Genomic DNA, 13,181 nt, shown 5'->3' with positions numbered 1-13,181 from the left:
CCCGGCCCGGCACGGCCCCCCTCCCGGCGCAGGGGCAGGCCCGGGCGGGGGGCCCCGGAGCCGGCGCGGCCTCGGCCCCGTCGGGGAGGCCGGGGGTCGGCCAGGGCGGGGCGATGCCGGGCGGCGGCGGCGGCGGCCCCTACCGGGGCCCGTGACCATGGGCATCGCCGAGTCCACGCCGGACGAGCTGCCGTCGGACGCGGAGGAGCAGCTGCGCAGCGGCGAGCAGCAGCTGGAGCTGAGCGGGAGGCGGCTGCGGCGGCTGCCCAGCGCCGTGTGCGCGCTGAGCCGCCTGCAGAAGCTGTACGTGAGCGGCACGGGGCTGCGCGAGCTGCCCGAGGAGATCGAGGAGCTGCGCGAGCTGCGCATCCTGGCGCTCGACTTCAACAAACTCGAGCGCCTGCCCGACGGCCTGTGTCGCCTGCCGCGCCTCACGCGCCTCTACCTGGGCGGCAACAGGCTGCTGGCGCTGCCCGCCGACTTCGCGCAGCTGCAGAGCCTGCGCTGCCTCTGGATCGAGGGCAACTTCCTGCGGCGCTTCCCGCGGCCGCTGCTGCGCCTGGTGGCGCTACAGTCGCTGCAGATGGGCGATAACCGGCTGCGCGCGCTGCCCGCCGAGCTGCCGCGCATGACGGGCCTGCGTGGCCTCTGGCTCTACGGGAACCGCTTCGAGGAGTTCCCGCCCGCGCTGCTGCGCATGGGCCGCCTGCACATCCTCGACCTGGACCGCAACCGCCTGGGCGGCTTCCCCGACCTGCACCCGCTGCGCGCCCTGCGCGTCTTCTCCTACGACCACAACCCGGTGACCGGGCCCCCGCGCGTCGCTGACACCGTCTTCCTCGTGGGCGAGGGCGCCGTCGAGCGCATGGCCGAGCGCGACGAGCCCACGCCCCGGCCGCCGCCCCGGCGCCCAGCGCGAGCCTTTGAGGATGAGGAGGAAGAAGACTTGCTCATAGGGGGCGGGGGCTCCCGGGCTCTGGGGTCCCCCAGAGGCAGCCTCCGTGCCCTGGAAGCCGCTCCAGGACTGGGCACCTGAGCCTAAGCTCTGGGTGATGGACTTTGGCCACTTTGGGAGGAGGGGCTCTGGGAGGGGCTGTGAGACCGGTGGACCCCGACTTGGGGCAGAGGAGTGACCACTTTGGGCCAGCTGCCGGTGACACATAGGCCTGGGGGCCGTCTTCCCAGGTAGTAAGAAGACTGCCTCCTGGCTGATCCCTGGGCAGTCATCAGACCAAGAAGTCCCAGCTCCATTCAGTCCCCTTTAGCCCTGTCTAGTCTCTGATAGAGTCACTGACACTACAACAGAGGTACCAGCTTCCTCCTGGAACCAGAGTCCCCGCTGTCTGGCGTCACCACCTCGGCTGAGCCTGGATGGCCGGGCTGCCCACCAACCTCCCTCCTCCTGGAGTTTGGATCTCCTAGAGCCACCCTTTCTGGTGCAGGAGCCACTACCTCTGGGTGGACCAATGTCTGTGGGAGGCAGCACTGCCCTTGGAGGAGGCCCTGGCCCAGGGCCAGGGGCTTGGAGCTGGGGCCGGTGCCCAGGACAGAAATGGTAAACTGAGGTTGGGGTCCTAACACTGCAGCTGCCCTTGCCTCTCCGCATACCTTGCCATACATACCTCCCTCCCCAGGGCCCCTAAAATTTGTATGGGGAAGTGGTGGTGGTGGGGCTCAGAAGGCAAAGTCTCTGATACCGCCATTCTGTTCTCTTCTCCCAGCTGGTGCCTGGAATCTTGCTGGGAGCACACTCTCCCTTCCCCACAGCCTGAGCCTTCCAGCTGTCAAGTTTGAAAAGAAGCCACTGTGCCTCTAGGGCCTGCTGCACCCAAGAGAGAGGCTGCTCTACACCTCTCCCACTGCCTGCACTCTCCATTCCCTTAAATGGGCACCGTCAGAGTGGCTGGCACGGCGCGGGGCACGGACGAGCATGGTGTGCCTCCACTCCGTCACCAGGGACAGCCTCAAGGGGGTGAGGAGTGGGGCCTCGCTCTGCAATTCCCAGGGCCAGATCTTTCCCATCCAAGCAATAATGGGAGGAGGGAGCCAGGGCTGGGGACACTCAGGGACACTGTCAGGGGCAGGGACCCCACATGGTAATGTTTTCTTTAGGAAGAAAAAAAAAAAACTGGCTGTAAACATAAATTATATTTCTTGGAGAAAGAATGTGCGTTTCCCACATGGCTGTTTATTTATAAGCCCTGGGATCACCGGGTCCCATCGCTGTGGGGACCCTGGACTCCCTCTGGCACTGCCCTCTGTCCATGTGCCCCAGCTCTGCGTCAGGCTGGCCCCGGCCAACTGTCGTGTCCTGTCTCGGGAACAAGCGATTGTCCTCAGTCACAAATGGCTTTGGCTGCACAAGGCTGGTTTTGCTTTATCTTTCTCTCTGCCTCCCAGCCCCTCACCCTGCCTTCCTCGGTCTTCTCCGGCTTAACTCTCAGCTTCCAGATTCTTAGTGTGTTTTTGAATCTCACTCACGCTGGGCTGACCTTTCTCTCTGTTTTCACTAGGACCGACCCACTTCCTCCCTGTTCATGACTCTTTTCTCCCCTCCTTCCATCTCTCTCGCTCCATTTTCCTCTCTCTCTCTCTTAGTCTCTTTTTGACTCACTCATGGCATTACTTTCTCCCCTCGTTGGGGAAAAAAAGATTTAAGGAGAGGAAGAAAATTGTAAAACCTCCAGCTTAGAGGCCCATCTCCAGGGAGAAGATGCTGCCAGGCCATCATCACCATGGCAACAGGGCTGATGTCATACAAGGCCGAAAGGTCAAGCCCTGCCCAGCAGCTCTGCGGGCCACTGGGCGTGGCCTGGGTCAGGAGGAGGCTGGGGGAGATCTGGAGCAGTCATTTGTGAGAGTGAAGGCCTTGAATGGATGGAAGGAGCTGGCCGGCTGGGGAAGGTTGGAGGCTGCCTCCTTCTCAAGGAGGAAGAGGGGTCTAGCGTTGGCTGCGGACCTTGTCTCTCCCCCAGGCTCCTCAGATGCCCAGGCTCCCCGTGTCGAGGCTCCATCAGGGCCCGTGGACCTTCCTGGGGTCTGGGAACTCGGAGGAAGGAATTTGAGACCTCAGATGGCTCAGATAGGGAAGGAGCTGCTGCCCCAAGCCTGTTGTCTTGCCCTGTGACTCATAGCATGGCAGAGGGGAGACAGCCCTGGGCCTGGAATCAGAAGGAATGGTTTTCAGTCCTAGTCCTGCTATTGACCTAGTGACCCGAGCAGGTTGTGGCCCCCCTGGGCCTCAGTGTCTCCATCTGCACACAAGGAGTTGAGTTTACTCAGATCTGATGCTGCGGCTCCGTGCTCCATGCAACCTGGTGTTTGTCTACCTTCCCTTCAGGCAAATCTTAGATGTAGGGGAAGGGGGGTTGTGAAGGGAGCCGCAGTCACCCTGGAATGACTGCCTAGATTTCCTTCCTCTCTCTGGTCTTTGTCCCTGTACCTCTTCCTCTGTGACACTCACCTGAGAATTCTAGGTCGGTGCGAAGGCCCCGTGATGAGTCCCTCATGGGCCACCCTGAGGTCTGGTCCCTGGCTTTGCTCCTCACTTGCTCTCCAGCATTAGGAGCTGGTTCCTCCTTGGAAGTTAGAGTTTGGTTAAAGCAGGTGCTCATACCCAGTTTGAGAGCACTATCGAGGGTCTCTGACTCCATGCGGAAATCGGGGAGACCATGGTAGGAAAGGGGCCATTGCCGGGGACAGCTGGGCAACCCAGCTCCCCTCGGTGATGGAGAGAGCACTGCATTAGGAGTCCCAGCCCACCCCCCACTTAACTGCCTGTGACTTCCCACGTGGCCTCGGGGGAGCAGGGAGAAGGTGAGACAACTTCTGAAGGGGTGCCTGTCATAACGGCCATGCTCGTGGTTCCCCACATTGTCAGGGGCGGTCAGTGGGGGCTGGGCTGTGGAGAAGCAGGGCGGGAAAGCCCCGGAAGAGTTGTGTTTGTGCCAGGGATGCAGGACAGAGGCCAAGGGCAGATCGGAGCAGGAAGGCAGGCGGTGGGGACTGTGATGGGAAAAGCAGAGGCGTCAGAAGAGACCCAGGGAGGGAAGTGACTTGCCCATAAATGGGTTTTGGCCTCCTAACCCAGTGCCCAGTCCACAGCACGGAGATCCCCTCCATCTTTGGCTGGCGGTCAGGTCTGGGGGTGGAATGGGTGGGAGCCATCCGTAACCTGCTCTTCCTCCTGGAGCCCCCCGACCGCCAGGCCTCTTGGCTGGCAGAGCAGCTGGGATGCTTTGTGGCCATCCCCCTCTTCCCGCCCACGCTCAGGGGCTTGGGGAACAGAACAGGGTGCTGGGCAACTGGGGGCCCTGCCCAAAGCACCTCCCTGCCTCCAATACCACCACGTGGGCTCGCTCAGCCACCTGTCCCAAAGCTCCCTTAAGACACTTGGGCACTGTTGTTCTGAGGATGGACATTTATTAACACACCCAGGTGTGCCACACAGAACGTGGATTCAGACAGGGGGCCCTGCCCACGGGGGCTCACAATCTAAATGAGACAGGACACATATACATACACAAAGGACACAGACACAGGGAGCGGGGCATCTTCAAGGGACACAGGTGGTCTGGGGAGCCATGGGCTGGGGCGTACAGTGTGTTGAAGCGGTGTCCTTCTGGTTGTCTTTGTGAGGGAGGCAGAGGAGGGGAGCACGTACATAGCCCAGGCCAGCCTTCCGGAAAGCAGTGGAACCAGGAGGGACTTGCAGGGGAAAGAGAACACCAGAGGGCAGTGGTCCCAGGCACAGGGCCGGTTGGGCGAGTGTCTCAGCGTCGGCATGGGTGAAAAGAGATCCGACGACGCGTAGGCAGGACACCGAGGCACAAAGTCCAGGAGGAGGCCTAAACCCACAGCAAGGGGCTGCCACCTCTGCCCGGCCCAAGCTGTCCCTGCTTTCAGGCCCGGTTTTTCAGAGCTGTTTTCCCAGAGAGAGCGCGAACAGAAGTTTTGGCAAGGGGTACGCTTGAGGGTACTTACCTGACCCTAGGGCTCCCTCCAATTTCTGGACAGAGATCAGAAGCCAAAAAGAAAGGACCCACCTTGGAACGGGACATTTAAACCAAGTTGTCAGGAATGGATGGGGCAGAAAGGGAGAGTGCGGGCAGCTGTGGGGGTGGGGTGGGGAGCCTTCGTGCAGCACGAGGAGCTGCCAGTCCCACGCCCTGGGGAGCAGGAGGCACAATGGCCCCCTTCACTCCGGGGTGGGACAGAGGCCAGCAGGTGGGCACATAACGACACAGGGGTTCTTGTTCTTTCTGTGCCTGTAACAGATGGAGCATCTGACTTCTGAAGGACCCCGAGAGCTGGCTGGCCTCAGCTTCCCCCGAGCTGTGTGTAGGGAGCGAAGGAGGGGGTGGGGTGGTTATTGCTCTTCTGTGGACTGAGGGATCTGAGACGGGAGGAAGGAAATAGCTTGCTGGGGGCCACAGTGGCTGGAGAAGGCCAGGCCCTCAGGCTGGGACTGGCCATGGGCTCTTTTGAGTTGGATAGACATTTCCAGCCCCAAAAGATTAAACCAGAAAAGGGTGGAGAGAAGCCACAGGTCCAGCCAGCAGACCCAGAGCCCTTTCCTTGTGCCCTTGAGGACCAGGAAGGAGGAGGAGATGCTGGCCTGAAACCACAGTGGCCCAGCCGGAGTTCAGGTGGTGGTGGGGAAGGTGGAGGGTCCCCCTTTGGTTTGTCTGACCTGCCTTGGAGAGTGATGAGAGTTCCCTAGGAAGTGAGGGAGGGGATGTCAGGCTGGGTGAGCAAGAGGGGCACCCCTCAGACCTCGAGGAGACCGCACCCCCAGCAAGCCTTGCTTCAGGCCTGATCCAGGAGCCGTGGCTCATCCCGCTTTCTGGGTGGGTTCTCATTCTAGATCTGAGGATCGGCGGGAAGGCCTTACCCACCAGTAAAGCCAAATCCCAAAGGTGACAAGGGGAGACAGCCCCAGGCTCCCCATGCCCCTCACCCCACTGCCTCTTCCCCTGGGAGGTGAGGGAGGGCTCGGACCCACGGAGGAAACAGCCAAGGCCCTACATTTTCACGATCCTTTATTAATCAGAACGGGCCTTGCCACAAAAAGCAGGGCCCATTCCCACAAAAATATGATTTTGCAAAGAGGAAATCTTGCTGGCTTAGAGGGTGCGTGTGGTGGAAAAACTTTGCCTGGTTCTTTTGTCCTTTTTTTTTTTTTTCCCTTCAGTTTTTCTTCATTTCTCTTCACTGCAAATTTTTTGCGAGAGTGGGTTTTTGTTTTTGTTTTTGTTATAAAACACTTGCGCTCAATGACTCACACAATACAGACAGGGGCCACCAATCCCCACCCCTGGGGCCCCAGCCAAGCTGGGGACTCTGGGGGCCCCCCTTGGCTTTTGTGTGGCTGTTTTCCTTGTCCCTTCCCAGGCGTCTGGCGCCGGTGGGCAGGTGTGGGGTCCTGGGGTAGGTGGAATTTGTACAGTAGTTATGTGGGGAGATGGTCACAAGAAAAGATACCGAACAAGGAAACGACTAAGTCTAGGGTGCCCACGAAGATGGCAGATGACGCTCATGAAGGGACCTGGGACACAGTGAAGAGATAGATGGGCCCAGGTGGCCTCGGCTATCCCTGGAGGCCATGGGGGGAGGGGCGGGTGGGCCTCGCTTTCAGGCTGCGGTAATAATACTTTGCTCACTCGCGGGTAGCACCTTCAGAGTCCTCCTGCCTCCACCCCCAGGTCAGGTGACGGCCGCCTCACAACCTCCCTTATGAGGTAGGTGAAGTGTTATTACCATCATTTTACAGATGGGGAAACTGAGGCCCCGGGAGTGTGGGTGATTTGCCTAAGGTCCTGGGATGGTGGCCGGGCTCCAGTGCCCTCCCCCACCCTCAAGTTCCCCCATTCTCTGTTCTCCTATGGCCTCAGACCGCCCCCGCCCTCATCCCACACCACCCGCCTCCTCTAGAGCCAGCCCTTGGCCCCCCACTCGCCGCCCCACCACCGCGTCCCGGAGCTCCGACTGGACGTCCGGGGTTGGGGAACCCCAGGCCGGGTTAACCAACGTGCCTGGGTGGGGTGAGACTGGGAACAGACTCCGTCCGGAGATGCTCTCTGCATATGATTGGCTAAGAGCTCCGTGGGCGGGGCTCGGGGAAGGATGCAGTTGCCCCGCCCACTCAATGCCAGTTGGTTTAGCTCGAGGGCTGTGCCGCGGGAGTGGGGCCTGGGGGCCTGGGGCCGGCTCGCTCCCTCGCCCGCCTCCCCCGGAGTGGAGGGGCGCAGGATCTAAGAGAGGGCTGGAGGATGACAGATCCCTTCTGCCTCTCAAGGCAGCACACAGCCTCCGGAGTCGCTGCCCTCCCATCCCCGCTGGGGGCTGGCTCCCGGCCCGCCCTGTTAGGACCGTGCAGTTGGGGCAGACCCCCATTTTAAGCAAAGCTACAATAGAGAAAAATCTGGATTTACAAGGAATGTGGGTGACTGTTTGCTTTACATGAGCATTCTTCACGCTACAAAATGATTCACCTACTCTGTACTCGAGTCCTCCAGATCCGAGGGGGAGGGGTGGGCGAGGGGTGTGAGATCCACTGTAAGAAAACTTTGATGTGGGCAAAAACGCGACCCGTCTACTGCACAGAGCGGAATGCTCAGCTCAAGGGGAAGCCTACTGAAGGAAAATGGTTCTCGAATGCCGATGCGCTTGCCGTGTTCTGTAAGTGGGGACCCTCCCTAGGGTCTCCTTTCCTGGGGTGTCAGGCCCATGGCCACAGACCGTGGTGTCCGGGCGCCACCTGGCGGTGGGTGCGGGGAACATCAGGCCCCGGCTCGCGGACCCTGCCTTCGAGGCTGTCACCTCTAAGACCCGCGTGGGGAGGAGCCGGCCAAAGCAAGGACCATCCCGAAATCTGCTGTCGCCGAGGGAAAGCCAGTTCTAGTCTCTGCAGCAGCTGAGGCGGAGAAACCACAGCTTCTTGGTGGGGGGCAACTTCAGAACTCATAGGATCCTAGAATTTTTCCCCTGCTTCCTCTGCCTGAACTAAGGGGGGCAGAAGGAGTTGCTCTGAGGGACGGGCGCGCGGGGAAGAGGAGAAGACATTCCTGGAGAAGGTCGGGCGATGGAAGATCAGAAATCACAACAGGGAAGGAAATGGAAGGTCTGCAAGCAAGGGGGATGGAGGGATGGGGCGTGCGGGTGGGGAGGTGTGCACAGACAGAGACATGAGGGAGGGGAGGGAAGTGGGAAAATGTGGAGAATATTGCCAACGTGGCTGGGAAATGAGATCTGGGAAAGTTGAGGGTGTTTTCGGATGAGAGTGTTAGGGAAGAGAGTTAGTGGGGCTCGGGACCCCTGGGAAGGAAGGGAGCAGGTGAGTCCGGGTGGAATGTGGCACGTACAATAGGTACCTGAAAGACGTGAAGCGATGTTCAAGAGATGAAATCACTGCAGAAGAAGCTACTGGAGAACTCTGAGCAGAGAGGGGCACTGGGTGGGGGCAGGATGGCAGGAGGCAGCCCAGTTCTCAGCCCAGCTCCAGTGTCTGCCCCTCTTCCCCCCACTTCCCCCTCCCTGCCCCACTCACCCCTCGCCTGCCTCTCCTCTCCCACCCCTGCTCTGTGCATGGACCTCTCCCAGCCTCCAGCTCCACCTCACTTCAGGAAACGCTGCCCTCTCTGCATAACCTTCAGCACTGCCGGCCCCAGGGGGACAGGGAGCAAGCGCCCCCACCTCCATACACACACGCGCGCACACACACACACACGCGCGCACACACACACACATGGTGAACACAACACAAGTACACAGGGCTGCGGCTCCAGGACCCCGGAGCAGGCTATATGCTATCCTCGGCATTCAGGGCCCAGCCGGCACCTGAAACTGCGCTGGGACGGGCCTCTCCTGGCCAGGCCGGGGACGAACGCCTCGGCCTCCCCGCTTCCTGGGCCCACCTCGTGGGCTGGGGAGGGGGCAGCTTCTCTCCACTCCAGGCACTGCCTTAAAGAAAACGGGGGACCGTGCCCACCTGGCGGGCCTCTGGAGGGATCTGCCCATGTGCCCATCTGGCTCGTGCTCTCCCCCACTTCTTTAGTATCAGCAAGTCAGGAAGGGAAGGGGCAAAGCAGGAAAATGGCTCCCAGAGCCCCTCCCCCCGAGCTGGACCGGTGGAGGATGGGGCTGGTACTTCTTAGAAATGGGGCCTGATGGATTCCTGGGACCCCTCCCTGGCCGAGCCCTCAGGGTCCTCCCCTCACCCATGGCAGGAGGGCCAGGCCGGGCGTTGTGCATAAAGTGAGGGCGTGATGGGGACCCAGGCCCTCGGCCCCCTGGGCCTTCCTTGGCCCCACTCAGGCCTTCAGCTGGTGCCACTGGGCCACAGGCTGCCGGGGACGGGCAATCATGTCCTTCCAGTGTTTCACCTCCCCGGGCCCGCTCTTCCAGGACAGGTAGATCTGGGGAGAAAGGAAAGAGGATGGCATTAGTGGTGCTCTCTGAGGCATTGTCCCCTACCCCCCCAGGGGGTGATACTTCAGCCCCACAATGACATGATCATGGGGACAAGGGGCCTCCCCCTGCAGTGACAACCTACTCCATAGAGACCTCATCCCCCCTCCCCACTGCCAGCATGGCCCATTTTCCTTGCTGGGCCTCCCCTGGGAGCCCGGGTATGCCCGGCCCTTTCGAATTAGACTCCCGACTCATTTTGTTTGAGGTAGGTATATTATTACCCCCATTTTACAGATGGAGAAACGAAGTTGCAGAGAGTTAAGAGACTTGCCCCCAGTCACAGAATTTATAAGTGGGGCAGAGGGATTCAAATCCAGGTCTTTTTGGCTCTACACTAGCAGCCCGATCCTGTCGGCCTCTATGGTAGGGGCTCCCAGCCTAGTGGGGCTGCGTGCATGATCCCCCAGCCTTGTGACTGGCGGGTGGCTAAGAGCACAGGGCTCCCTAAGCTCCCAGGCCAAAGTGAGAAGAAATCCACCTCCACCTTGGTCCAGCCAGCACAAGGCAGGACTGTTGAAAAGGAGCGATAATTGAGATCTCAGGACACCCAACTCCAAAAGGCTAAGCTGCAGGAAAGCTTAGAAGTGCATGTGGTTACTCAGCCCTCGGCCTGAGCTGGTCAAGGCAGGGGCTCAGCAGGCCCCGAGCCCTGCTCAGAACACACAGTCCCGCCGGGGTATGGGTGACAGCATCCTGGGGAACTGTCCCACCCGTGACCACAGGTCAGCCAGCCATGCTCCCTGGGCCTTGCTAGATGGCAGGCAGGCCAGCTCTCCTCTTTGAGGCCACCTTACTTCTGCTGCCCCCCTATAGCTGAGTTCTCCATTTCCGTCTGTCTGCGGGTGCCTCCACCTCGGCCCCCTGCCCTGTTTCCCCCATATTGACCCATGCCCCAGCAATCTGTCATGTCCCCTCACTTGCTTCTGGCATCCACCCTTCCCCTGCGCCCACCCTCATCTCTGGCTTCCTGCACTGTTCCTGGTCAAACCTCCGTGTCTGAACGGACGCACGTGCCCTTATAGGAATGGCTCAAAAATCGCTTTTATTAAAAGAGTAGTTAACATATATGTGCCAAGTATTGTGCTAAGCAGCTCACCTGAGTTCTCTCATTTAACCCTCCCAGCACACGGTGAGGATGGGATTGTCTCACTCTTATCTCAGGAGGAGGACATGAGGCTCAGAAAGGTTATGACTGTTAAGAGGTAGGGCTGGGACCTGTACCCAGGTGGGCTGACTCCCAAGCCCACACTCTCAACACTAAACCATAAACACACCCAGGACTAAACATTTCCAAGTGGAAAAATGGGAGGGTTGATGGCACAGACTCACATCTTAGAAAAACTCAAGGGCAGGCGGGGATTTTTTGTTAATGGACAATGAGGGGAGGTCATTTTCTTCAAGGAGGACATCCACGTAGCTCAGGCAATTCTTACAGCACCCTGGGAAGGGCTGTAAGGTCAGTATGAGGTGCTCCATTTACCAAGGAGAACACGGAAGCTCAGAGAGAGGAGTGACTTGCCCAAGGTCACAGAGCTGTTTAGCAGCAGATGAGGCGGGAACCGAAGCCGGGTCTTTGGAGTCTGACTGCAGCTCTCGACACTGCCCCACACAGCTCGCCCTCTGCAGACGGGACCCGGTGACACTGCTCTGAGGTCCTGACCCTGCCTGAGGATGCTGTCCAGAAAACCTCTTTTTGGATCCAGGGCACTTCTTTTTCCCACCTCCTGTTTTCCCTGCCCTTCCAGTGGTCTGTCCTGATCTGACGGACCCACAGGAGGACACTTAGGGAGGATCTCATCCAATCTCCTCATTTCAGAAATGGAGGCTCAGAGAGGGGAAGGGACTGACCCTCTCTCTCCTACTGTCCAGTCCTGCACTCACCCACTACCCCTGATGCTTCTTCTTTTTTTGTGTGTGGTGAGAAAGATTGGCCCTGAGCTAACATCTGTGCCCATCTTCCTCTATTTTGTATGGGGGACGCTGTCACAGCATGGCTTGATGAGCGGTGTGTAGGTCTGTGCTCAGGATCTGAACCCTGAATCCCGGGCCACTGAAGTGGAGCGTGCAAATTTCACCACCACACCACCAGGCTGGCCCCTCTGCTGCTTCTTTTAAGGACAGACACCTGCTAGGTGCCAGGTGTGTGCGCCACACCGCCTGCCTTGCCCCGTACCTTGCCGATGACGTCGTTGCGGCTGAGCTTGTCCTTGTCCATGACGGTGATGATGATGGTCGTCTCCCTAAGCTTCTCCGTGGGGATATCGAAGGCAAAGGACTCGTTGAAGATGGGGTTCAGGTTCCTCTTCATCGTCACCGTCTTCTTCTTCTCCACCCGCTTGTCCTTGTACATCAGCCACACCTTCACATAGGGGTCTGGGAGACGGGTCAGGGAAGGGTCAGAGGGGCAGTGGGGGAGTCCCCAGGATGCCCTTCCTCTTCCAGGTGTGGACACTGGGGCAGGAGGGGCTGTGTGCTTTCCCCAGAGGGTGAGAAAGCCCCAAGCAACAATGAGGGGATCTTGGGGACAAGCGGATGGGGGAGCTGGAAGGGACCTTAGCCATCACCTGGTGCCCTCTAAGGAAACGGTGCCCCAGAGAGGCCAGGTCTCGCCTGAGGTCACAGACAAGTGATGTTGGAGCTGGGGCTAGAACCCAGGCCTCCACAACAGTGTTCCCTTTCTTCCCGATTCTGGGAAGGACAGAGCCCAAGGGGATGATGACCCCCGAGGGTGCTCCAAAGGGGGCCACCACCCAGGGCTCTAGGGCAGAGGAGCTGGGACCAGAGGTGGGGTGTGGGGGTCGGGCTGAGGGCCACAGCACGGACCCTGCTCTCCACATCCAGTGTGACCCCTGTGTCCCGAGAACCTCCCCGGCCCATCCACCCCATGCTGCGAGAAGGGCCAAGCACCTGACGTGCCCCCGATGTCCATGGCTTTGAGGTTCCGGGCTTTGATGATGTTCACGATGATGGAGTTGGCAGAGGGGTTGTAGCAGAGAGACAAGAGCAGCTCCCCTCGGCTCCCCTGGGAGGGACAGGGGAGGGGTGAGGCTGGGCTGAGGGGAGGGCTGTGGGGACCAGGGGGAGGGAGCGGTGGTCTAGCTCTCCAGTGGGCCCCAATGCCCCAGGCTCCCACCCTGACCTGGGTGCTTACTCTGCGCCCCGTCTGTCATCTCTGTCACATGTGGTCTGCCCTCATCTGGCAGGTCTGGGCACCGCCCACGACAGGGCCCCCTGAGCAGAGCCCCGGTTCTTTGTCTCAGCTCAGGCAAGTACCCCTTGGGACAAGCGCTGGTGGGAACTCTGCTCCCTTGAGGCGGCCCGTCTGCACCCCTCCCCACAACCCTCATGACGTCCCTAAGGCTGAGGGGCGGATCTGCCAGCCCTGAGCCGCCAGGGGCCCACGGGTGGGGCCTTACACTCCCATCGCTGCATGGCTTCAGATCCTTCCAGAAGGTCTGCATCTGGGTCAGGTCCACCTTGTTGAGGGGGATGGACACCTCCCCGATGGGGTCGTTGCGGCTGAAGCGGTCGTAGTCCAGGACCTGGAGGTAGAGGACCCTCTGCACCACCTTCTCGTAGGGGAAACCTGGGGACAGACAGCGCAGGTGAAGAGCGGGACAGAGAGCCACGGGGGCTGGGCAGGGCTGGGAGGCTCCCGGGCAGGAAGGCCCCAGGAGGAGGAGCAGTGCTGGCCCTTAGGCCGCCCACAC

General features: G+C 60.1%; 2 protein-coding genes across 7 annotated transcripts in view; one reads left to right on the top strand and one right to left on the bottom strand.

Annotated features, from left to right (window-relative positions):
* The first annotated feature begins 25 nt into the window (after positions 1-25).
* On the top strand, positions 26-2,139 carry LRRC10B (leucine rich repeat containing 10B). 2 transcript variants are annotated; one of them, XR_006885838.1, is made up of 2 exons: positions 26-1,555; positions 1,722-2,139. XR_006885838.1 is itself a non-coding variant. In XM_046644384.1 (2 exons), the coding sequence occupies exon 1, from the start codon at positions 158-160 to the stop codon at positions 1,034-1,036; it is 879 nt and encodes a 292-aa protein (XP_046500340.1). In that variant the 5' UTR covers positions 26-157; the 3' UTR covers positions 1,037-1,049; positions 1,722-2,139. The 2 variants fall into 2 exon arrangements, 1 of the variants encoding a protein (XP_046500340.1); XM_046644384.1 differs by having other exon boundaries at positions 26-1,049.
* A 3,885-nt stretch (positions 2,140-6,024) lies between these two features.
* Positions 6,025-13,181, bottom strand: part of SYT7 (synaptotagmin 7) — a 60,711-nt gene continuing 53,554 nt past the window's right edge. For all 5 annotated transcript variants that reach the window (XM_046644613.1, XM_046644615.1, XM_046644614.1 and 2 more), the window contains 4 exons: positions 12,888-13,057; positions 12,379-12,493; positions 11,645-11,844; positions 6,025-9,416 (listed from right to left, as the gene is read on the bottom strand). In XM_046644613.1, the coding sequence (XP_046500569.1) occupies positions 9,312-9,416; positions 11,645-11,844; positions 12,379-12,493; positions 12,888-13,057 (590 nt within the window). In that variant the 3' untranslated portion in view covers positions 6,025-9,311. The remainder of the gene's footprint in view (positions 9,417-11,644; positions 11,845-12,378; positions 12,494-12,887; positions 13,058-13,181) is intronic.

The sequence above is a fragment of the Equus quagga genome, chromosome 17 (assembly GCF_021613505.1).
Source record: "Equus quagga isolate Etosha38 chromosome 17, UCLA_HA_Equagga_1.0, whole genome shotgun sequence".
In the NCBI taxonomy this organism is placed as follows: domain Eukaryota; kingdom Metazoa; phylum Chordata; class Mammalia; order Perissodactyla; family Equidae; genus Equus; species Equus quagga.
Note: the sequence above shows the minus strand (reverse complement) of the source record. Positions and strands in the feature narration are given on the sequence as shown.